Source organism: Gobius niger (genome assembly GCF_951799975.1).
Source record: "Gobius niger genome assembly, chromosome: 22".
Taxonomy (NCBI): Eukaryota; Metazoa; Chordata; class Actinopteri; order Gobiiformes; family Gobiidae; genus Gobius; species Gobius niger.
This window is the reverse complement of record NC_136873.1, coordinates 18,697,166-18,720,493: the sequence shown is the minus strand read 5'-3', so window position 1 is coordinate 18,720,493 and position 23,328 is coordinate 18,697,166. Positions and strand designations below refer to the sequence as shown.

Genomic DNA, 23,328 nt, shown 5'->3' with positions numbered 1-23,328 from the left:
GGGATGGAGGAGCGGGGCATGAGGTACGATAGAGCGGGGCATGAGGTACAAGAGGGCGGGCCATGAGGGATGGAGGAGCGGGCCATGAGGTACGAGAGGGCGGGGCATGAGGGATGGAGGAGCGGGGCATGAGGGATGGAGGAGCGGGGCATGAGGTACGAGAGGGCGGGGCATGAGGTACGAGAGGGCGGGGCATGAGGGACAAGAGAGCGGGGCATGAGGGACAAGAGGGCGGGGCATGAGGTACAAGAGGGCGGGGCATGAGGTACGATAGAGCGGGGCATGAGGTACGATAGAGCGGGGCATGAGGTACGATAGAGCGGGGCATGAGGTACAAGAGGGCGGGGCATGAGGTACGATAGAGCGGGGCATGAGGTACAATAGAGCGGGGCATGAGGTACAAGAGGGCGGGGCATGAGGTAAGATAGAGCGGGGCATGAGGTACAAGAGGGCGGGGCATGAGGGATGATTGAGCGGGGCATGAGGTACGATAGAGCGGGGCATGAGGTACAAGAGGGCGGGGCATGAGGGATGGAGGAGCGGGGCATGAGGTACGAGAGGTACGAGAGAGCCGGGCATGAGTGAGCTAGACTCGCCAACCAGACTCCGCTTCTTTACAGAAGAGGGTCTGGCAACACTCAATTGCGCGCTTTCAAAGGAAGTGACGCAGCGATATGGAGCCTACCGACCAATCAGAGCAGCTCCCTGAATGGGCGTCACGTTGTTGTGCCTTTGTTTTGTAGTTTTTCAACACAAGCAACCACTTCACGTAATGCTTCGGTATGCTTGTATTCTTAAGTTTTTCTGACATAAACGACAGAAGTCATTTACTGAACTGTGGCAGGAGCGCCATTGTTAATGTCCCAATGACGACAACTTTCTTGTCGCTGTTTCTGTCGTCACATCCGCTATGTTCTCATTGGCTGCTCTGCGCTTCGGTTGTCCCACATTAGTCCCGCCTCAAGCAGTAGCTTTTCTACGACAGGGTCACCAGACTAGTCTCCTGTTTATTAATTAATAAACATCGGAGATTAGTCTGGATGCCAGGCTATGAGTGACCAGTCACAGGAGTCAGGGACACATGTCGGTTTTGGGCATTCGGAGACGTAGCGGCGATTTGAATTTAACAGCTCCAGAAAGCCGAAAGGGCAGAAAAACCCCTCTGAAGTTTTGGGCAGTTCTCACCTCTCACTGCTGTTGAAAACAACAATAGGGCTCATTTACATCTCATTTAGATACGCCATGCCCCCTGAAGCTCCCCACTGTCATGTCATGTCATGTGTTTGTTGGGCCATAGTGATGTCGATAATGGACATTATCACCAATCACTGGGTATACGACCAAAAATGTCCTCAAAAACAAAACAACTCCACCTCTATGTACCATTATAGGCCCTTAGAACTCGGCGATGTCACCCGAAACCCGACGTAGAGATAACTCGCACACCGACGCACATGCCGTGGAAAATAGTAGACATTGAGCTCCACAAAAGTGTTGTCTGGATCACAAGCAGCAAAACGCTGCTTTTTTATGGCAATCCGCCACATATTTACGTCAACCTGCTGTAAAGATGACAGAATGAGTCGTGGCTGGACGCACGTACGGGCGCGGACAGGGATTTTTTTACCCGCACCAACCCGACCCACGATCCAAGGAGAATTTTATGACCCGACCCAACCCGCGGACTGCCTGCGGGACCGCGGGGGAACCCATAACCCACGCATCAAGTGCGCTAATGCCCACAGAAACACATTTCTAGTGCTCAAAATTACAAAAAGAGAACTAGGCTATAGGCGCGCTATAAATCTGTTGAGAGGCCCCCTCATAATGGGCTCATAAAATCTCGTCTTTTAATGCACCACAACATGGGATCATCATCTACAAAATCAGCTTCAGGGGTTTCTAAGTGAGAACAAATCTTATTCTGTTGTTATTATTGTTGTCACTATCACCATTTATTTATATTTTTTTATTCTTGGGTGGGTTAATGATGATAATGATATTGAGTAGAACAGTTTGAAAAGCATTGACTGAATTGTGCTTGAATAGTTTCCACGCTGTTTACTCAGGGCCTGACATTGATGGTTTGGTTTAATTGCAATAGGCCTGAGCGGCCTGGCAGGGCTCAGGCCTAATGTAATCGTATAGGCAGTACGCGGAGCTAATTCGCTATTTGTCACGCGAGGTAATTTGAATAGCCACAGTAGAGGGCGCTGTATGCTGAGACTGATATCCTCTTCTCTTCCAATAATCATTTTTTCATTTGGACTGAAGACATGAGGACAATGAGGACATGACATTTTGGAATTGTTTTTATGCCTTTTCCCAAACTTTATTGTCTGGGTTGTTTCTGTAGTGAGAGCTTTGCATTAGTTAGTGCCTTAAAGGGACTATACGGAGTTTAAAAATGTTTTTTGTCTTTTGCCAATTCCTGTGCGGAGTTATGAACTTTTAAAGAATAACCAGAATGCTCATTCCAGCCACTAAGGGGCAGCTTAATAAAATATACTGTTAATAGTATACAATTTTGGAGTTCGGGAAAGTCCACAGTTACCATAGAGTTACCATTTTCAGATAGTTCTCCATTTCCTTCTTTTCTGTTTTCTTGTCTTCTTTTACGTCCCACAGCTCCGTGACCAGATCTCCAGAAAGGCCCCCTCAATCACTTTGATTATCGTCTTGGGGATTTTTTCCTGCAATTTTTGGATTTCATCCTTATTATTCTTGATTTCATTTTCCAACCCTTCACACTGATCTTTGAAGCCCTCTTGTAGGAGCAGGTCAGATATCAGTCAGATAATGTTTTTGTTTGACGTCGACTTCCTGATGAATGCAGTCTCTTTTCACTTCTAAGTGGAGGCAGTTTTGGGGCACTGTTGACCTTTTGAGCTTAATTTCTTTGGCGATCTCTGCAGATTCCTCGTCAAAAGCCTTGTCCTGCTCTTCTGTTAGTTTGCTGCACCTCTGTTCCCTGTTACATTCTCACATTGAATAGCTAGAAACAGCAAACACATTTGTCCTGCTTTGACCCAATCCAGGTTCGTGGGGCTGAACGTCCTGAAGCGTGTCCGCAGTGGCGCCATGGTGCGGAAGGTGGCGCTGTTCCTGTGTAACGGAGCGACGCAGGACCAGCCGTTGCTGGTCACAGCCGTCATGGAGCTGCGGGCGCTGGGCGTGGTGCCCGCCGTAGTGTCGCTGAAGGCGGCGGCCGAGGTGGAGCGGGCGCTGCAAGTGGATGACTCCGGGAACTCCATGTTCACGCTGCTGCAGAACGAAGACGAGGATCTGAAGAAGATCCAGAGCTGCGCCGTCTGCTACGGTAAGAAACAGACACTGAAACAGAACCAGATACCAAACCAAAAACAGAAGCAGACACTAAAACAGAAACAGAACCACACTCAAACCATTGCCTCTATGGCGTAGATCTGTGTAGGTTACAGGACCGTAGTTCTGCGAGAACGAGCGGCTCCTGTTTACTGCTGTTTTACTTTGGGTTTTAGTCCTGTCTCACTCTTTCCCTATCCTTCCCCCTCTCTCTTCCTCTCCTCTCTCTCCCCTCTCTCTCTTTCATCCTCCCTTCTCCCCCTCAGACCCCTGCAGCCCCTCCCCGCTCTGCTCATTTATCCCCTCTCCCCTCCCCCCACTGTCCTTTGACCTGGATCTGACACTGGTGTTGGACGGCTCGCGGGAAGTTCCTCAGGATGAGTTCCTCGGAGCCCAGGAGCTGCTACAGGGTGTGGTCTCGCAGGTGAAGTTGAGCCCCACCCCTCAGAGGCCTAACTCTGGGAGAGGTGTCCGTGTAGCACTGCTGCAGATGAGCGGAGCCACGCCCACTCTAGAGTTTGGACTCAAGAAGTACCAGAAGCAAGACCAGGTGCAGGAGCACCTCCGGAAGGTCACTCAGCATAGAGGCTCGTCCTCCCTGGGACAGACACTGGACTACGCCCTAAGACAGGTGAGACACGCCTTCAAACCCCGCCCTCAGACTGGTGAGACATGCTCTTAGACAAGTGAGACACACACCCCAAACCATGCCCTCAGACAGGTGAGACATGCTCTTAGACAAGTGAGACACACACCCCAAACCATGCCCTCAGACAGGTGAGGGCATGTTTCAGGGGAGATCCTTTTGGGCAGTTCTCACCTCTCTCTGCTGCTCGGAGTGACAATAGGGCTCATTTACATCTCATTTAGATAAGCCATACCGGCTCTGGAGAAAAGGCAAAAAGCAACAAAAATGTGGCATTCAAGAAAAAAAAAACAAAGGTTTGCAAACAGGTAATATATAAATAAATGTCTCATGAATCCATTTCCCATAGAGCCTACCTCTACAGCAACTAGCAACACAATGACAACTAGCAACATTATCCCAACACACACACATTTGACCAGAGGGAAAGAAGAACGCACACAGTCATTAGACATTAGACTACGTTATAATATCTGTGACCTGCACACACAGCTTGCGACCAAAAACAAAAGGCAAACAAATCCAACTGACCACACCACGTTAGCTTACAGCACAACAATGGCCTCATCAAAAAGCAAACAGACACGATGGCACAGCCGCCACAAGCAGAAAAAAACAAACTTTCACTCACCGTCTGAAGTAACCTTTGTGTGCCTTCTGCTCAGCAATCTCGTTCACTATTGTGTTAAAATCCAGTCCATCTCAGTTATTTTCAATGTATGGCCATCCTTCTGTCTTATAGCACGCTCTGAAGGCGAGTTGGCCCCCGGAAACGTAATGGTCAGCAGGGCGCTGTGCATGCTTACAGCCAGGGCATCATCGCTCTTTCTCCAATAAAACAACACTTTTCAGCCTGAGAATTCATGTTTTTAAATATACCAATACTGCAAAAAAGCGAAAATCAGCAATTAAAAAATCCTCTTCTTTCTCGATTTGTGGGAAACTGAGTCAGCCAACTGGATTCCACGATGGGGCACACATATCATCTAATGCCTATTTCTAAAAAAAAAAAATGTTTATATATTATCATGCAAATTCAAATGATGTTGCTTTAACTGGTTATTTAAACTATGCCAATGTAAAACAAAATACATAAAAAATATAAAATCAATACTTTAATGATAAACAGAACCTAAACTTGGATGACAAGGACAGCACAGACCAATACTTTGCTGCTGTGTAGCATTTTGGTGCAGAACAAGATTCAAGATTCAAGAGAAGAAGAACCACACAGTGATGGAGCTGGTCAGGGTGCTCTCTATAGTCCCTCTGTAGAAGAGCCACACAGTGATGGAGCTGGTCAGGATGCTCTCTATAGTCCCTCTGTAGAAGAACCACACAGTGATGGAGCTGGTCAGGAGGCTCTCTATAGTCCCTCTGTAGAAGAGCCACACAGTGATGGAGCTGGTCAGGATGCTCTCTATAGTCCCTCTGTAGAAGAGCCACACAGTGATGGAGCTGGTCAGGAGGCTCTCTATAGTCCCTCTGTAGAAGAACCACACAGTAATGGAGCTGGTCAGGATGCCCTCTATAGTCCCTCTGTAGAAGAACCACACAGTAATGGAGCTGGTCAGGATGCTCTCTATAGTCCCTCTGTAGAAGAACCACACAGTAATGGAGCTGGTCAGGATGCTCTCTATAGTAGAAGAACCACACAGTGATGGAGCTGGTCAGGATGCTCTCTATAGTCCCTCTGTAGAAGAACCACACAGTGATGGAGCTGGTCAGGATGCTCTCTATAGTCTCTCTGTAGAAGAACCACACAGTGATGGAGCTGGTCAGGATGCTCTTCAAAAGTCCACAACAATCTCTTCTGTCTTCTCCACATTTAGAGAGAGATTGTTCTGTGTGCACCACATGGCCAGACTGCTCACTCACTCCTGTAGTTTGTTGCTGATGAAGCCCACCACTGTTGTGTCGTCTGCAAACTTGATGAAGAGGTTTGAGTCGTACTTTGGAGTGCAGTCATGGGTCAACAGAGTGAACACGAGGGGGCTCAGCAAGTAAATCATCCTTTTGTCTTTAACATTACTGCCACATCTTATTTCTATATGCAAATGAGTATTGATACTTTTTACATGGCATCCATTGCTAAGAAGTAGCCATTTATGATATCGATCCACCCATCCCTAGAGCAGATGGTACATAGTTCATTCAGCGGCTAACCTCCTGCTGCTAATGCAAACGTTAATGTGCATTCAAACCCAGAGAATCATTCATTAGGCCTAACGCTGAGCACGTGTAATAAATCTGCATACATTTACCGTTTAAAGACGTCATAATACACAGCCACCAGGGAGAGCCATATGCCCAACAACCGTCTTCTGACAGTGAGGTGATAAATCCATGAGCAAGTATAGCCATTTTCCTGTGGTTCTGACGCTGGAGCAGAATGTTTTATCCTCAGAGACACACCAATGTCATTTTTAACTCTTGTTTCATCCAAAGGGCTCAGCAAAAGTTTCCATGTGTTGCTTCCATCTATAATGTCCGTGTGTTTTAGGTGCTCCTGGACGCAGGCACTCCTCAACGCAGGAAGGCGCTCCTCTGCGTGTTGGGGACCCGTTCGATATCGGCGAAGGATCAGGCACAGCTGGAGTCCGTTTCCCAGCAGGCCTTGTGTGAGGGCGTGCTGGTGGCCGTGGTGACGGTGGGCTCCGGGTTTAACCGCTCGCTGTTGGAAAGGATGGCCAGTCCTCCTGTGGACCAGCACCTCATCCAACTGGACCAGCTCCAGAGCGGCCAGCGGGAGTACGCCACCAGGTTCCTGCGCATGCTGCTGTCAGCGCTCAACAGTAAGAAGCAAACAATAACCCCAACACTAAGCCATAACACCTAGCCCCTATGCAATACACCCAACCTCTAAGCCATAACACCTAACCCCTATGCAATACACCCAACCCCTAAGCCATAACACCTAGCCCCTAAGCCATAACACCTAGCCCCTAAGCCATAACACCTAGCCCCTAAGCCATAACACCTAGCCCCTAAGCCATAACACCTAACCCCTAAGCCATAACACCTAACCCCTAAGCCATAACACCTAACCCATAACACCCCACCTAGCCCCTATGCAATACACCCAACCTCTAAGCCATAACACCTAACCCCTATGCAATACACCCAACCCCTAAGCCATAACACCTAGCCCCTAAGCCATAACACCCAACCCCTAAGCCATAACAGCCAACCCCTAAGCCATAACACCCAACCCCTAAGCCATAACACCCAGCCCCTAAGCCACAACGCCCAGCCCCTAAGCCATAACACCCAGCCCCTAAGCCATAACACCTAACCCCTAAGCCATAACACCTAACCCCTAAGCCATAACACCTAACCCCTATGCAATACACCCAACCTCTAAGCCATAACACCTAACCCCTAAGCCATAACACCTAACCCATAACACCTAACCCCTAAGCCATAACACCTAACCCCTAAGCCATAACACCTAACCCCTAAGCCATAACACCTAACCCCTAAGCCATAACACCTAACCCCTAAGCCATAACACCTAACCCCTAAGCCATAACACCTAACCCCTAAGCCATAACACCCAACCCCTAAGCCATAACACCTAACCCCTATGCAATACACCCAACCTCTAAGCCATAACACCTAACCCCTAAGCCATAACCCCTAACCCATAACACCTAACCCCTAAGCCATAACACCTAACCCCTAAGCCATAACACCTAACCCCTAAGCCATAACACCTAACCCCTAAGCCATAACACCTAACCCCATGCAATACACCTAACCCCTAAGCCATAACACCCAACCCCTAAGCCATAACACCCAACCCCTAAGCCATAACACCCAACCCCTAAGCCATAACACCCAACCCCTAAGCCATAACACCTAACCCCTAAGCCATAACACCTAACCCCTAAGCCATAACACCTAACCCCTAAGCCATAACACCTAACCCCATGCAATACACCTAACCCCTAAGCCATAACACCCAACCCCTAAGCCATAACACCCAACCCCTAAGCCATAACACCCAACCCCTAAGCCATAACACCCAACCCCTAAGCCATAACACCTAACCCCTAAGCCATAACACCTAACCCCTAAGCCATAACACCTAACCCCTAAGCCATAACACCTAACCCCTAAGCCATAACACCTAACCCCTATGCAATACACCCAACCTCTAAGCCAAAACACCTAGCCCCTATGCAATACACCTAACCCCTAAGCCATAGCACCTAGCCCCTAAGCCATAACACCTAACCCCTAAGCCATAACACCTAACCCCTATGCAATACACCCAACCTCTAAGCCAAAACACCTAGCCCCTATGCAATACACCTAACCCCTAAGCCATAGCACCTAGCCCCTAAGCCATAACACCCAACCCCTAAGCCATAACACCAAACCCTAGGATCAGAGGACAGCCAGCCAGGTTTCTTCCATGTATTACAGTTTCCCTGACCTCCAAGGTCATGCGGATCAGGTTGACACACAGTGGCAGCGAGGCTCAGCTGCAGCAGCTCAGGACCCCTGAACACTATTTCGCTGCACGCTACTTACTTATAAATAAAGTTCTTCTTCTTAAGCCCTAACACTAACCCTAATGTCACCAGGTGCTCAACAGTAAGAACCCGAACAATAACCCAAACATTAACTCTACCTAAGGCCTTCAGAGAACCGAACCATAACCTTAAAAAACAAACCCCAGTGGCTCGGTGGCACAGCAGTTAGCACTTGTTAGTGAGACACAAACCCCACATTTGAGGTTGGGTTCCCTCAAATACATGACAAATTTCAGGTGTTGAAAAGTGCACTTATCTTTTAACTCACATTGTTAGCGCATTGAGTGCCAAAAACGAAACTAGACACTAATACTTATGTGTGATGTTGGTTGCTCTGTGATGAGCAGAAGTGAAATAAATGACGATCAAAAACTTGTGAAAAGTCATGATCTAGACATTTCATATATTGATTATTGCGGGGGGGTTTTTAGTCTAAGGGGGCTTGGCGTTAGTCTAAGGGGGCGTGGTGTTAGTCTGAGGGGGCGTGGTGTTAATTTGAGGGTCGTGGTGTTAGTCTAAGGGGGCTTGGCGTTAGTCTAAGGGGGCGTGGTGTTAGTCTGAGGGGGCGTGGTGTTAATCTGAGGGTCGTGGTGTTAGTCTAAGGGGGCGTGGTGTTAGTCTGAGGGGGCGTGGTGTTAGTCTGAGGGCACGTGGTGTTAGTCTGAGGGGGCGCGGTGTTGCGTAGTAAACAGCTGTAAACCCGACACTTCTCTCTCGCTCTCTGGAGCGCGTTTGACAAAGCAGAGCGGCTTCACATGGAAAGATCTAAACAGTTTTTAAATGGTCAAAATCGGTCCAAGGACGGCTGAGAAACATCCTGTAAAAGTCTTCAATCCGAGAACCAGGCTGTTTAAATAAAAAGTGATTGATAACAGGCGGTGTTTCTAACATGTCAACAATGTCGTCGTTGAAAATTGACTTGAAACGGAGATAATTAGGCATTTGCTTCTTCCCATAACGTTGTCCGTCCACAGAGGATAGAGTTGGAGAGCGGAGTTAATCCGAAAGGAGAGTGTTGCATAAAACCCCTGTTATCTCCGAATCTAGAAAAAAATCTGTGATCTTGATCCAAACTACCCTCTGTTTAGCTTTGGATTTTTCAGGAACCGAGGCACGTAGAATTAAACTGTTTTCACCTACGGGGAGAGCTTAGAGTCTCAGCTTTCAAACGAGCCACAGCATGTGTCCATAGCTATAACATAGAATATGCTGTGGTGCTACAAATATCCTGGAAAATGGTCTGGATTGTTGGCCCTCAATGTGTTAAGGGTTACAACATAAAGGTGCATTCTTTTCCATAAGTCAGTGAAGTAGGCGATGTTTTATTGAATGTTAAAGACTTTAAACTGGGAAAAAAAAGGTTTGGCCAAAATCCAATAGAAAGTCTATGGGAAACTGACCAAATACTTTTTTCCCCTACTGTAAGTACTTTAGGTTTTAAAGGCAAGTAAAGACCAGGTTTTAGCAGATATTTATCAACGTATTTTTTAACCCTTTAACCATTTTTGTTGGATTTTTATATACACTTAATTTTAAAACATGAATTTCACTTTACATTTTAACTATTTAAGATCTTTCCCTTCAAGTTATGGAATGTTTAATTACTTTTAATCATGTACAATCACATGTCCTTTTTTGCAAGTTACACCTATCAACATGAATTGAAAACTGGTGTTTGAGGAAAGCTTGGAAATTGCACTACTTATTGAATACAATACAATTTGTGAATATTAAAATATAAGAAACTGAGTTAACTTCTCAAAGTGACTCTACAAATTTACATTATGAATTTATTCATAACATAACCACCTGATACCATGTAAAATGTATTTATATATTCTTGTTTCAGTGCGAGTGAACTCATATCCTCCTGTGTCGGTCCAGAGGAGCTGTGGACAGTTTCTGGGGCAGAGCGGGTAAGTCCTCAACACTGCTGAAACATGACAGAAACCTGACTGAAATATGATGGAAACATGATAGAACATGACCAAAACATTGCTAAAACTACCTAAACATCACAGAAACATGACTGAAACTTCACCAAAACATGACCGAAACATGATCGACCATGGCCAAAACATGACTGAAACATGACCGTAACATGACAGAAACATGACTGAAATATGACCGAAACATGACTGAAACATGACCAAAACATGACCAAAACATTACAGAATCATGGCTGAAACATGACAGTAACAAGACAGAAACATGACAGCAACAAGACTGAAGCATGAAACATGATTGAAACATAACCAAAACATGACCGAAACATGATAGAATCAGTAACATGACCAAAACAGTAACATGACCAAAACATGACAGAAACATAACTGAAACGTGACAAAAACATGACAGTAACATGACTGAAGCATGACTGAAACATCACCAAGCATCACCAAAACATCAAACATGACTGAAACATGACTGAAACATCACCAAGCATCACCAAAACATCAAACATGACTGAAACATGACTGAAACATCACCAAGCATCACCAAAACATCAAACATGACTGAAACATGACTGAAACATCACCAAGCATCACCAAAACATCAAACATGACTGAAACATCACCAAAATATCACTGAAACCCGACTGAAACATCAATAAAGGTGTAATTCTCTCCTCCACAGCCAGGGGTCGCTCTCTGAGGAGGAGGAGGACGAGGAGCATTTCCAGGAGCAGACGGGCCCCAGGCAGTCGCTGAGTGGGGGGTCCCAGGGGGGTCAGGTGGACATTGTCCAGACCTGGACCAGAGGAGACGATCAGACCTTTGTAACCACAGAACATCATGGTAAGAAACATCTGAATACGCCTGAAATAAGGCTTTAGGCTCCGTTCCTGCTTCATCAGGGGCCTCAGGAGTTTGCGGGTTCTCTCTGAGTGGGGTGGTCTTTTCCAGTTTACCCCATCAACCTAAAACATGCACAACAGCCTCCTGACAGGACCCTTTAGGCCGGCGCACAGCAAAGCACATGGTTGTAATGCCTCTGCAATGAGAAGCTGGTCACGCCTCAACCTATTCTTCCTGACCAGACAACCACTCCTGTCCTCACCTAACCACCAGTGCTGGACTGGCCATCTGGCGTAGCGGGCATTTCCCAGTGGGCCGATGCCCATATTTGGGCTGGCCGCCGGCCTGACTGTCATACAAAAAAAAAAGTATGTACACATCTACGTGCAGCAGTGGAGCAATGTTCCGCTAGTTTGGCTCCGTAGGTGGAGTGCGGAGCTCATAACCACAAGTTTGTGGGATCAATCCTGACGCTCACTTACTGGAAAGAACATAAATCAGTGTCTATATGACTGATTTTTTTTCTGCCCGTCCAGCCCTGCTAACCGCCCCCTGACCATGCCTCTAAATACACAGAGGCCAATTTAAACCAGCTCATTCAACACTTTGTCTGGAGTTATCCAATCATTACAAAAACCTCATCAGGGCTTAACAATACACAGTTATGAATATAAATATAGTAAATTATATTACATGTAAATTACAAATACCCACATATATGTAAGGATTGAACAATGAGGAGGCTGGCATTAGACGCACATGCACGCCTGTCTCATACACGCCTCCGAGTTGTTTAATCCGCTCATACCAAGGTCCCAAAAAATTTACATTTTTTAACACATTTTTTTCATTTATTAAACTGGCTAAATATGCCAAACTACAGGGACTATTTTATGTGGGTTTTTAGCCGGTCTTACACTGTCTCAGAGTGAGCCATTCTCTCGCCACAGCAAGGATCTGTCAGGAAACAAAACAACATCAGCACAGAATCACAACACAGTAGGACAATCCCTGCACTTTTCTCGGAAATAAACACAGCTACAGTAGTATGTGGCATTGCTGGGCATCGTCCTATTTATTTAATGTTCAAACACTTGCCTGCTTGATTCTCTTCTTCCCATTCATCAAAAGTTTTGTTTTGGCCAAAAATGTTGAAGTTAAAAACAAAATCCATCTTATTCGTTACTGTCAAGCACTCGTTGAGCTAACATGATTCTAATGAAGTGTTTATCTGAATCAGCGGTGGCAGCGGAGTGATATCCCAGTGATATAACAACCACACTACATGTGCGGTTAGACGAAAATAATTCTCGCCTGTTAGCTTTGGAATTCTCGCTGACTCACAAAAAAAACCTATTGTTAAAAGTCATGAAAATGTTTTCCATCGTTTCACTCGTTTATTTGTGCAGCAAAAACAAATTGATGAATGGTCTTACTGTCCAAGCGATTCTGATCTGGTCCAGTTTCTACAAACGGTCCATCACTACATGAACGCTTCATAAACAGTGAGCGCTGGCCTTAGGGTTCACATGAGTCTGGGCCAGTGGGAGTCTTGTCTTTCTCCGGTTGCCTCGTCTCTGACTGATGCCTGTTGTGTCATGTTCCCTGTGGATTCATGTCATTTGTTTCCTGTAGTTACATGTATGACCTGTGTGTATCTGGCAGCGTGCTGCTCATTATATGCCATAGACTTGGGGGTTTTGGGGGTGGAGTGCTTTGACTCCGCCATCGCTGCAAGTGCCTCCTTTTGATTCTGACGCTGTGATGGAAACGCTAACCATGCCCTCATAACTAATGCCAATAACTACCCATGACTAACTAAAACTAAGCATACTGTTAACTATCGGTAACTACCTATGGCCTAACTAAACTAAGCATGACTAACGGTTAACAATCCGTAACTAATCATTAACTATATGTAACTAACCATAACTAATGGTTAACTATCTGTAACCAACCATTACTAAGAATAACTAAGCATAACTAATTGGTAGCCTGTTATCAAACATCTTAAGGTTAGCCATTCCCCAAAGTGTATTGAGTAGCGCTTACACCCTGTTTGTCAGTGTGCCCCTCATTTAAAAGCTAAGACAGGGGTGCCCATATTTGGCCCGCCGGAAGAGGGTGACCTACTTTTGCGCCGCATCTGGTTAAGGCTAGCCTGGCCTTAGCCATCCGTAAACTGCGGTCAATTATAATTTCCCTACATTTAAGTCTGGGCTTGATCTCAGTGGCCGCGTTACATTGGTTGACCCTCTACCTGCCATTCAGCGAGCGGGGGAGGCGGGGCTTGTAGGTGTATCAGAAGTTTATCTCAAGTTTATCTTCATCTGACACAATCCCAAACACGGGAGGTCATCTGACATAATCTCTGACAGAAATGTTAATTAAAGAGGGGGTATTATGCTTTTTTCAGTCACACAGCACCAGTCTATATCACACTACAATGATGACAAACCTTCTGTTGGTCTGTAAATGCAGTAAATTAGAATAACTGCCTTGTATAAAATGTCTCTCTCAAAATGGCTGTAGTGAATGTCTTGAAATAGGCCTCTGTCTCTTTAAGAACCTCTGAGCCTTTCCGACACGCCCCCTCCACACGCTGTCTGTGGCATCTGTGGGGAGGGGGTTCTGCTGAGGAGCAGTGGTTGGTTACTCGGCTGGTGACGAAAGCTCGGAGGCGTCTCCAGGAGGTGGGGGCGTTCCTAGGAGGACTCAGGCAAACCTATCCCTAAAATGGCCGCCATCAGAGTTTTTACAGATTACTCAAGAATACACTTCAGGCATGTTTTTAATGAGGGAATGACATGTAAAGCTTGAAAAAGTCAATTTTGCATAAATCCCCCCCCCCCCCCCTCTCCTTTAATGTGTACTGTCCCGGTCAAATAAACTAATAAATAAATAAATAAATAGTAGTAATGCCCTCTACACTTAACCAACCACTCCACAATCGGCTTCAACTGGTACAAAACGCAGCAGCAGATCTCGTCTCCAACACCTCCAAACGCTCGCACATCAGCCCAGTCCTCCGCTCGCTCCACTGGCTCCACTGGCTCCCCATTCGGTTCAGGATGGAGCTTAGGGTCCTGATGTTTGTGTTCAAGGCCATCAATGGTCTGGAACCGGCCGACATGCCCAATTTGTATCGGTCTACCAATCAACTAGAACTCTGCGGTCCTCTGAACTAGATCTTAGATCGGGCCCAAAAAGTCAAGCCTGACCCGCCCAGGACGTAGATCATTATTTTTGAATGTCAGGTGTGCTGGCCATGAGCTTCAAACTGCATTTACAAAGGTTCTTACGCACAAACTGGAGCCAAACTGCTTCTTTATATACTGGAAGTTAGAAAAAGAGTGAATATCCATGTTCTATGTGTCGCACTGATATCACGCTTTGAACATGACAACACAGTCAGCATGTGCCCCCCCCCCCCCCCCCCCCCCCCCCACAATGTGTCCTATGCTGTAAAAACGTGAGCCATAGTCTGTGCACGGGTTTCATACCACGTTGAATCTAGTTTAATGCTTTTTAATGATATCATATTATAAATAAAGTGAACACTGATTGTCTGTGCTCCTCCCCCCTGCCCCCCCGTCTCTCCACAGCCGCCTGCTCGCTGCCTATGGACCCAGGCTCCTGCGCTGACTACTCCATGATGTGGTTCTTCAACGTGGCGCAGAGCAAGTGCTCACGTTTCTGGTTCGGCGGCTGCGGCGGAAATGCCAACCGCTTCGCCACGCAGCAGGAATGCGAGGCGCGGTGCGTGGTCGCGCGATAGACCTAAAGACCTCCTCAAGGGCCCCCTCACCCGCCGGGGGGGCCCTCAGGAGTTGCTCACATCTTTTGGTTCAGATGGACTTGAGTTGATCCAAACTTAACCGTGTGTCTTTTGAACTTTTGTACAATAAAAGGTGTGACTCTCCAGCGCCACCGTCCTGTAACTACCGTAAACACTTCTGTTTGTGTGGAGCTAAAGGGTAATGTGTTAAACATGGTGCTAAGCTCCGCCTCCTCACGTTAGATCATCAGTTATTAAAGACGTCACTTTTTTACAGTTAAGTTGTTCATGATGTTTTTATGGGGGACTCAGGTGAGCGGAGTTTGTGAATAAAGTTCTATAAAAAACTCTCAAACTGTGTTTTTCTCTTGTTTCTCTCTTATTCCTCTTATAACTATCCACACTCTGCACCTTCACTCTCCACACTCTGCACCTTCACTCTCCTCACTCTGCACCTTCACTCTCCTCACTCTGCACCTTCACTCTCCTCACTCTGCACCTTCACTCTCCTCACTCTGCACCTTCACTCTCCTCACTCTGCACCTTCACTCTCCACTCTCTGCACCTTCACTCTCCTCACTCTGCACCTTCACTCTCCTCACTCTGCACCTTCACTCTCCACACTCTGCACCTTCGCTCTCCACTCTCTGCACCTTCACTCTCCTCACTCTGCACCTTCACTCTCCTCACTCTGCACCTTTACTCTAAACATTCTGCACCTTCACTCTCCTCACTCTGCACCTTTACTCTAAACATTCTGCACCTTCACTCTCCTCACTCTGCACTTTCACTCTCCACACTCTGCACCTTCGCTCTCCACTCTCTGCACCTTCACTCTCCTCACTCTGCACCTTCACTCTCCTCACTCTGCACCTTTACTCTAAACATTCTGCACCTTCACTCTCCTCACTCTGCACCTTTACTCTAAACATTCTGCACCTTCACTCTCCTCACTCTGCACTTTCACTCTCCTCACTCTGCACCTTCACTCTCCACACTCTGCACCTTCGCTCTCCTCACTCTGCACCTTTACTCTAAACATTCTGCACCTTCACTCTCCTCACTCTGCACCTTTACTCTAAACATTCTGCACCTTCACTCTCCTCACTCTGCACTTTCACTCTCCTCACTCTGCACCTTTACTCTCCTCACTCTGCACATTCACTCTCCTAACTCTGCACCTTTACGCTCCTCACTCTGCACCTTCACTCTCCTCACTCTGCACCTTCACTCTCCTCACTCTGCACCTTCACTCTCCACACTCTGCACCTTCACTCTCCACACTCTGCACCTTCACTCTCCACACTCTGCACCTTCACCCTCCACACTCTGCACCTTCACGCTCCTCACTCTGCACCTTTACGCTCCTCACTCTGCGCCTTCGCTCTCCACACTCTGCACCTTCGCTCTCCTCACTCTGCACCTTCGCTCTCCTCACTCTGCACCTTTACGCTCCACACTCTGCACCTTTACGCTCCTCACTCTGCACCTTCACTCTCCACACTCTGCACCTTTACGCTCCTCAGGCTGCACCTTCACTGTCCGCACTCTGCACCTTTACGCTCCTCACTCTGCACCTTCACTCTCCACACTCTGCACCTTTACGCTCCTCAGGCTGCACCTTCACTGTCCGCACTCTGCACCTCCACACTCTGCACCTTCACCCTCCTCACTTTTCACTTTCAGTGCTGTACGAGGGGGCAAGCGGGTTGGATATAGTTTGCGCTGCTTCCCTTCCTGACATCGAGTAAAGCATCTTTGAAGAGATGGCTCCTGTCCCAATAAGTTTATGAATGATCCAGTATCTATTCTCTGTTAACTCATAAAGAGACGACAGCTGCGTAAATACACTGGCTCTTTGAGTGAAAGCAGGCAGATGAATGAGAGAGGACTGCGCTGATGCAGGTCGGCCCAACATGTCTGACAGGGATGAAAAACAGCTGAGCCGAAAGAGAAGACAGATCATCATTTACATATGCTTTTGAAGTATTACGCAAAAAAATATTTTCACTGCCAACTCTCGATTTCTCAATACACTCGTGGCTGCACCAGCGGGACTGAGAGCCACTGAGGCTTAAGGTTTCCGACCTCTGCCCTAGTGCCATAAAGACTGCCACTTGTTTGGCAGCGGAACATCCCTGCTGTCAATAACCCTGCCAACAGTGTGTCATGTGCTTGGATCCCCTGGTTGTTGCTTTAATGGACCTCTGCCGGTGTCGATCAAACAGCACGTCAAAATTCTAACGTCAGTTGTTAGCGTACTGACTGCAACAAAGCTGCTGGGCCCAATGGTGTAACAGGCAGGGGTCAATTCATTTTCATTTGTCACTTCATTTCACAATTGATTGAAATAGTTCATTCTCTCTTCCTTGTTGTGGAGCGGGGGGTGGGGAGTGAGGGGTGGAAGCACAGGGAGGGCAGGGAAGGAAGGGAGAGAACTTCTAAATGGCCTGGTGTATGACACTGTTCTTCAGTCCACTGGAACCGTAGATTCACTGTGTGGTCTCTGGTGATTCTGACGGCTTTACAGGTGAGACGGGTGGAGTACATGTCCTTAAAGGGGGGGTATTATGCAAAATCGACTTTTTCAAGCTTTATATCATGTTATTATGTCATTCCCTCATTAAAAACATGCCTGAAGTGTTGCCTTGGCACATTCACGTATTTTCGAGTAGTCAGTAAAAACTCTGATGGCAGCCATTTTAGGGATAAAACGCCTGATTCCTTCAGGGAACGCCCTCGACCTCCAGGATACGCCTCCGACCTTTCGTCACCAGCCGAGTAACCAACCACTGCCCCTCAGCAGAACACCCTCCCCGCAGTGTCTAGCCCTAAGATGTAAACATAGTCATCATGGAGGATTAGCTTCATGTGTTGTGAACCGGGGCCACAGCAGACTTTTACAAAGACACACATCAGTGTTTCTGTTACCGAAACACCCAGGATTAAAACCGGTGACAAGAACGCTTATTTCAGCGGCTGGTTCTGAGCTGGGAATGTCTTAGGGCCATGATGATGCACAGAGCCTCCGGAGAAAGCTAATGCTAAGCTAAACCTCGAGTCATCACGTGGAAACGAGAAATATGCACAAATAAAGTCAATAAAACTACCACACACAAAGAACCGTTTAACAATGATCACACACGGAGCCTGGCTTGCTGATTTGGAAGTTTATTGCTCACAATTCATCTACAATGGGTCATAGCCGAGTGGCTTTCTCCCGGAGCTAACAAGCTAGCCGCGAGGTGCTAACGGCTAAGTCGGAAAATTCACTGAATACAAGCAGCATATTATGCACTAATAACGTCACTAAAACAGGCAACTGCTTGAAGCAGCCTTTATGATGATCACAAACTGAGCCGTGCTTGTTGATTTTGTAGTTTATTGCTCACATTTCATCTACAGTGAGTCGTAGCCGAGTGGTTTCTCCCGGAGCTAAGGCACTATTAGCCGCGACAAGCTAACAACCTTCACCTTCACAACATTCATTGAAAACAGGCAGCATATTATGCACAAATAACATCAACAAAGCAGCAACTACTCGAAGCAGCCTTTACGATGATCACACAATGAGCCTGGCTTTACACATGTGTGGTTTATTGCAGACTTTTCATCAACAATGAGCTGTAGTCGATTATAACAAGCTAACGGGGTAACCTCGAAAAAACATTGTCCACCTGCACAGATTATGTCCGTCTTTTGAATCGTACGGGCTCCTGCAGATCCTGGTGTCGTCCATGGGGGTATAGTTAGAGATCCATAGGGCATGGCAGATGCAAAGAGATAACCTCCAAACAGCAGTTATTTTTCAGGCAAGAGCCCCTTCCAAGCGTCCGGTGTGGAAGGTTCGTCTCCAAATAATATCCTGTGTGGCCATTGTTCACAAAGTGATAAACAGCAGCTCCTTTCCAACAATAAAAATTAAAATGCACCGATCGTAGTTTCAATACTGTGGAGACAACGAGCGGAGTGTTGTGATGCCACAGACAGCGTGTGGAGGGGGCGTGTCGGAAAGGGTCAGAGGTTCTTAAAGAGACGGGGCCTATTTCAAGTCATTTGCCACGGCCATTTTGAAAGAGCAATTTTATACAAGGCAGTTATTCTAATTTACTGCATTGACAGACCAACAGAAGGTTTGGTCATCATTGTAGTGTGCTATAGACTGGTGCTATGTGGCTGAAAAAAGCATAATACCCCCTCTTTAATGGAGGGGAGAGGGGCTCCACAGATCATCTCCGCTGGAGGCTCCTTCAGCAGGAGGCAGTGCTGGCGCATAGTCAGCATAATTTTTAAGTCTTAAACTGCTAGAAGATCATTTAAATGTGGTTGAAAAAATCTCCCAGTAATAACAGAAATTTTATTCAAAAATAAATATTGCAAAAAAGAAAAAAATCTCTTGTTCCAAATTGTTTTGCAACTCATCATTTCAATACATTTTAAAGCCTGTAATGAACTGAAAATGGTCATTTGTTGATTTTGCAGCATTAGGAGGTCATACTTACTGAATCAAAAGTTATATCAATCAAAAACATCTTAACGGGTCAAGTTATATTTTACCATAGGTCACAAAAACAGCATCGCACACTTATCCGATGTCCAATTTTTTTTTATCCAAATATATTTATTGAATTTACAGTTAAAATCACATTGGTCACTCACACTTTGTTCATTCATACCCTTAACTGCATTCATCCACTCACTCGTTCACTCTGTCACGCACACATGCACACTTGAGGAGAGAGGCGCAATCGAGACATTACATTATTTCAGAGAATACTCGGATATTGTATATATCCAATCCATCCATCCTGTACTGGCTCAGGATCAGCAGAGGATCCAGTCCAGAACAAGATGGATGAATATTGCTCGGCATCAAGGGAGCCCAGGAAGCAATCGCTGGATCACTTCCTGGGGACCCCCTCAGCCGTTCACACGGAGGCACTAAAAAAAGCTACTGACTGTAAACAGTTCATCAGGACCTCTAATGTAGTCGGCCTACAGTTCAAAATGAATGTTTAACTGAATAAACAGTTAGTAAACACAAGTGCATCTTCTTGAACATGAATTATTTTCATCACCAATTATCATAGTAGAACGTTCTCAAGCAGTTTGTGATGCATTTTGGAAACAGGAGATGAGCCCCTGGTCTAACGCGCTGTCTGACTTGAGAAACTCGTTCTCAAAGACTTACTTTGTCATTATTTGGGTAGCACACATATTCTGAATGGCTTCGGCAGAATTCAAGCGAGACATTTTAATCTAGATTAATCTAGATTAAAAAAATTAATCTATGCCCACCTCTAATATATATATATATATATATATATATATATATATATATATATATATATATATATATATATATATATATATATATATATATATATATATATATTTAATATATATATATATTTAATATATATATATATTTAATATATATATAAAATATATATATATATATATTAATATATATATATATATATATATATATTAATATATATATATATATTTAATATATATATAATATATATAATATATACATATATATAATATAAATATATATATATAAATATATATATATATATATATATATATATAAATATATATATAAATATATATATATATATATATATATATATATATATATATATATATATATATATATATATATATATATATGCACTGCTCACAAAAACTTAGGGCACACTCAAAAAACACAATGTAACTCCAAGTCAATCAAATTTCTGGGATATCAGACTGTCCAGTTAGGAAGCCACGCTTATTGTGAATCAGTTTCACTTGGTGTTGTGGAAATTAAACAGACACAGGTGGAAATGAGAGGCAATTAGCAAGATCACTCCAAAAGAGGAATGGTTTTGCAGGTGGTGACCACAGACCATTTCCCTGTCTTCATCCTTTGTACCGTATTTTTGGAACACTTTTGCATTTGTCCAGTGTTCTCACCACTAGAGGCATCATGAGGAGGCATCTACAACCCACAGAAGTCGCTCAGGGAGTGATGCTCATCCAAAATGGCACGTCCATTCGTGCTGTGGCAAGAAGGTTTGCTGTGTCTCCCAGCGCAGTGTCCAGAGCCTGGAGGAGATACCAGGAGACAGGCCAGTACACCAGGAGACCTGGGGGGGGCCGACCGAGGTCAACAACCCAGCAGCAGGACCGCTATCTGCTCATTTGTGCATGGAGAAACAGGAGAAGCACTGCCTGAGCCCTACAAAATGACCTCCAGAGGGCCACAAATGTGCATGTTGGTCCTCAAACGGTCAGAAACCGACTCCATGAGGGTGGTATGAGGGCGTTGGGCCGGTGCTTACTGCCCAACACCGTGCAGCACGATTGGCATTTGCCCGAGAACACAGCGATTGGCAGATTGGCCGATGGTGCCCTGTGCTCTTCACGGATGAGAGCAGGTTCACCCTGAGCACATGTGACAGACGTGACAGAGTCTGGAGACGCCCTGGAGAACGTTCTGCTGCTGCAACATCATCCAGCATGACCGGTTTGGTGGTGGGTCAGTGATGGTCTGGGGAGGCATTTCATTGGAGGGCCGCACAGCCCTCCATGTGCGAGCCAGAGGTTCCCTGACTGGCATTGGGGACCGGGATGAGATCCTCAGACCTATTGTAAGACCATATGCTGGTGCTGTGGGCCCTGGGTTCCTTCTGATGCCTGATAATGCCAGGCCACATGTGGCAAGAGTGTGTCAGCAGGTCCTGCATGATGAAGGTATTGATGTTCTGGACTGGCCTGCCCGTTCCCCGGACTTAAATCCAATAGAGCACATCTGGGACATCATGTCTCGGTCCATCCATCAACGCCACGTCGCACCACAGACTGTCCAGGAACTGACTGATGCTCTAATCCAGGTCTGGGAGGAGATCCCTCAGGAGGACATCCGTGGTCTCATCAGGAGCATGCCCAGGCGTTGTAGGGAGTGCATTCAGGCACGTGGAGGCCACACACACTACTGAGGATGATACAGACTCGTTTGGAGGAATTTCTACAGAATTTGGATCAACCAGTGACCTGATTTGTCACTTTGATTTTGATTTTGATTGAGACTACTGGTGCATATCCAGACCTGTGTCTCACCAGACCTTGACAAGCACCAAAGTGCACACGGGAACAACAGGTGATGCCATCTGTACTGCACGCTGCCCTCACTCATCTGGAAACTTCCAACAGTTACGTCAGGATGCGACGTGTCGACTATAGTTCTGCATTTAGCTTCATCAACAAAATGAGTCAACAAACCGCAACAAACCGCCTCCTCCACAATAACTTTGAGCACTGGACTGCCCCAAGGCTGCGTCCTAAGCCCAGCTCTCTACTCACTCTACACAGCACACTACAACTGAGGAAACTGCCAACAGGGAGAGGGTCAACACACTGACCAGCTGGTGCAAGGGCAATGACCTCCATCTCAACACAAAGAAAACCAAAGACATCGTAATTGATTTTAGGAGAAACAGGAAAACACCTCACACTGGCCTATAGACTGATGGAGTGGAGGAGGTGCAGAGGATTTTTGGGTGTGCAGGTCAGTGAAGACCTGACATGGAGCCTAAATACCTCCTACATCACTAAGCGAGCTCAGCAGAGGCTATTCGTCCATCTTAGTCCGGGAGCCAGGTCATTACCAGTGGGAGTTGCAACTCGGCCCCGTTCGGCTGTGGGAGCCCAAAAACAACACTGACAGGACAGGCTTCAAACGGAAATGTATGATTCTATCCAAAGTAGTGCTGTGATCATCAACAGAGTCGCAGATGAATCAAATTTAGAACACAGCTGAACAAAGCTGAAAGGATGAGGAACAAAGTAATATGAGAGTTTTGGGCTTTGGACGTTTGTGACAGACTGTTGAAAATTCTATTACTTATTTCTACTTTTCAAAATATCTTTAACAATTAACACAGAATATGTTGCCTGTGTCATCACTAAGATACACAGGGGCACCCAGGTTCCCCTTGAGACTTTTTTTTAAGGTGTAAAACACTTAATTGTCTTGAATCAAATACAAATACAGTTATTTGTGTTCGTGTTTAAAATAAAGCTATTTTGATTTAGTATGGGGTCAATATTCTATAAGTAAACAGTCCTTAGACTCTTTAGGAATGTTTTTTAACTGATAGTTCTCAAACAACTTAATGCTGTTCAAGTCTGGTGACCCCCGGTTTAACGATATAATAAAATACATGTGAAATCATATTTGATAACACCTCA

The 23,328-nt window shown here is 45.8% G+C and overlaps 1 protein-coding gene across 1 annotated transcript in view; it reads left to right on the top strand.

The window, feature by feature from the left end:
* The window catches only part of LOC306981247 (collagen alpha-6(VI) chain-like), a gene marked incomplete at both ends in the record, with an annotated part of 79,137 nt that extends 64,050 nt beyond the window's left edge, over nt 1-15,087 (top strand). Inside the window, 6 exons of the mRNA XM_079580807.1 lie at nt 3,039-3,319; nt 3,591-3,955; nt 6,474-6,765; nt 10,361-10,427; nt 11,149-11,309; nt 14,915-15,087. Of these exons, the coding sequence (XP_079436933.1) occupies nt 3,039-3,319; nt 3,591-3,955; nt 6,474-6,765; nt 10,361-10,427; nt 11,149-11,309; nt 14,915-15,087 (1,339 nt within the window). The remainder of the gene's footprint in view (nt 1-3,038; nt 3,320-3,590; nt 3,956-6,473; nt 6,766-10,360; nt 10,428-11,148; nt 11,310-14,914) is intronic.
* Nucleotides 15,088-23,328: the final 8,241 nt, after the last annotated feature.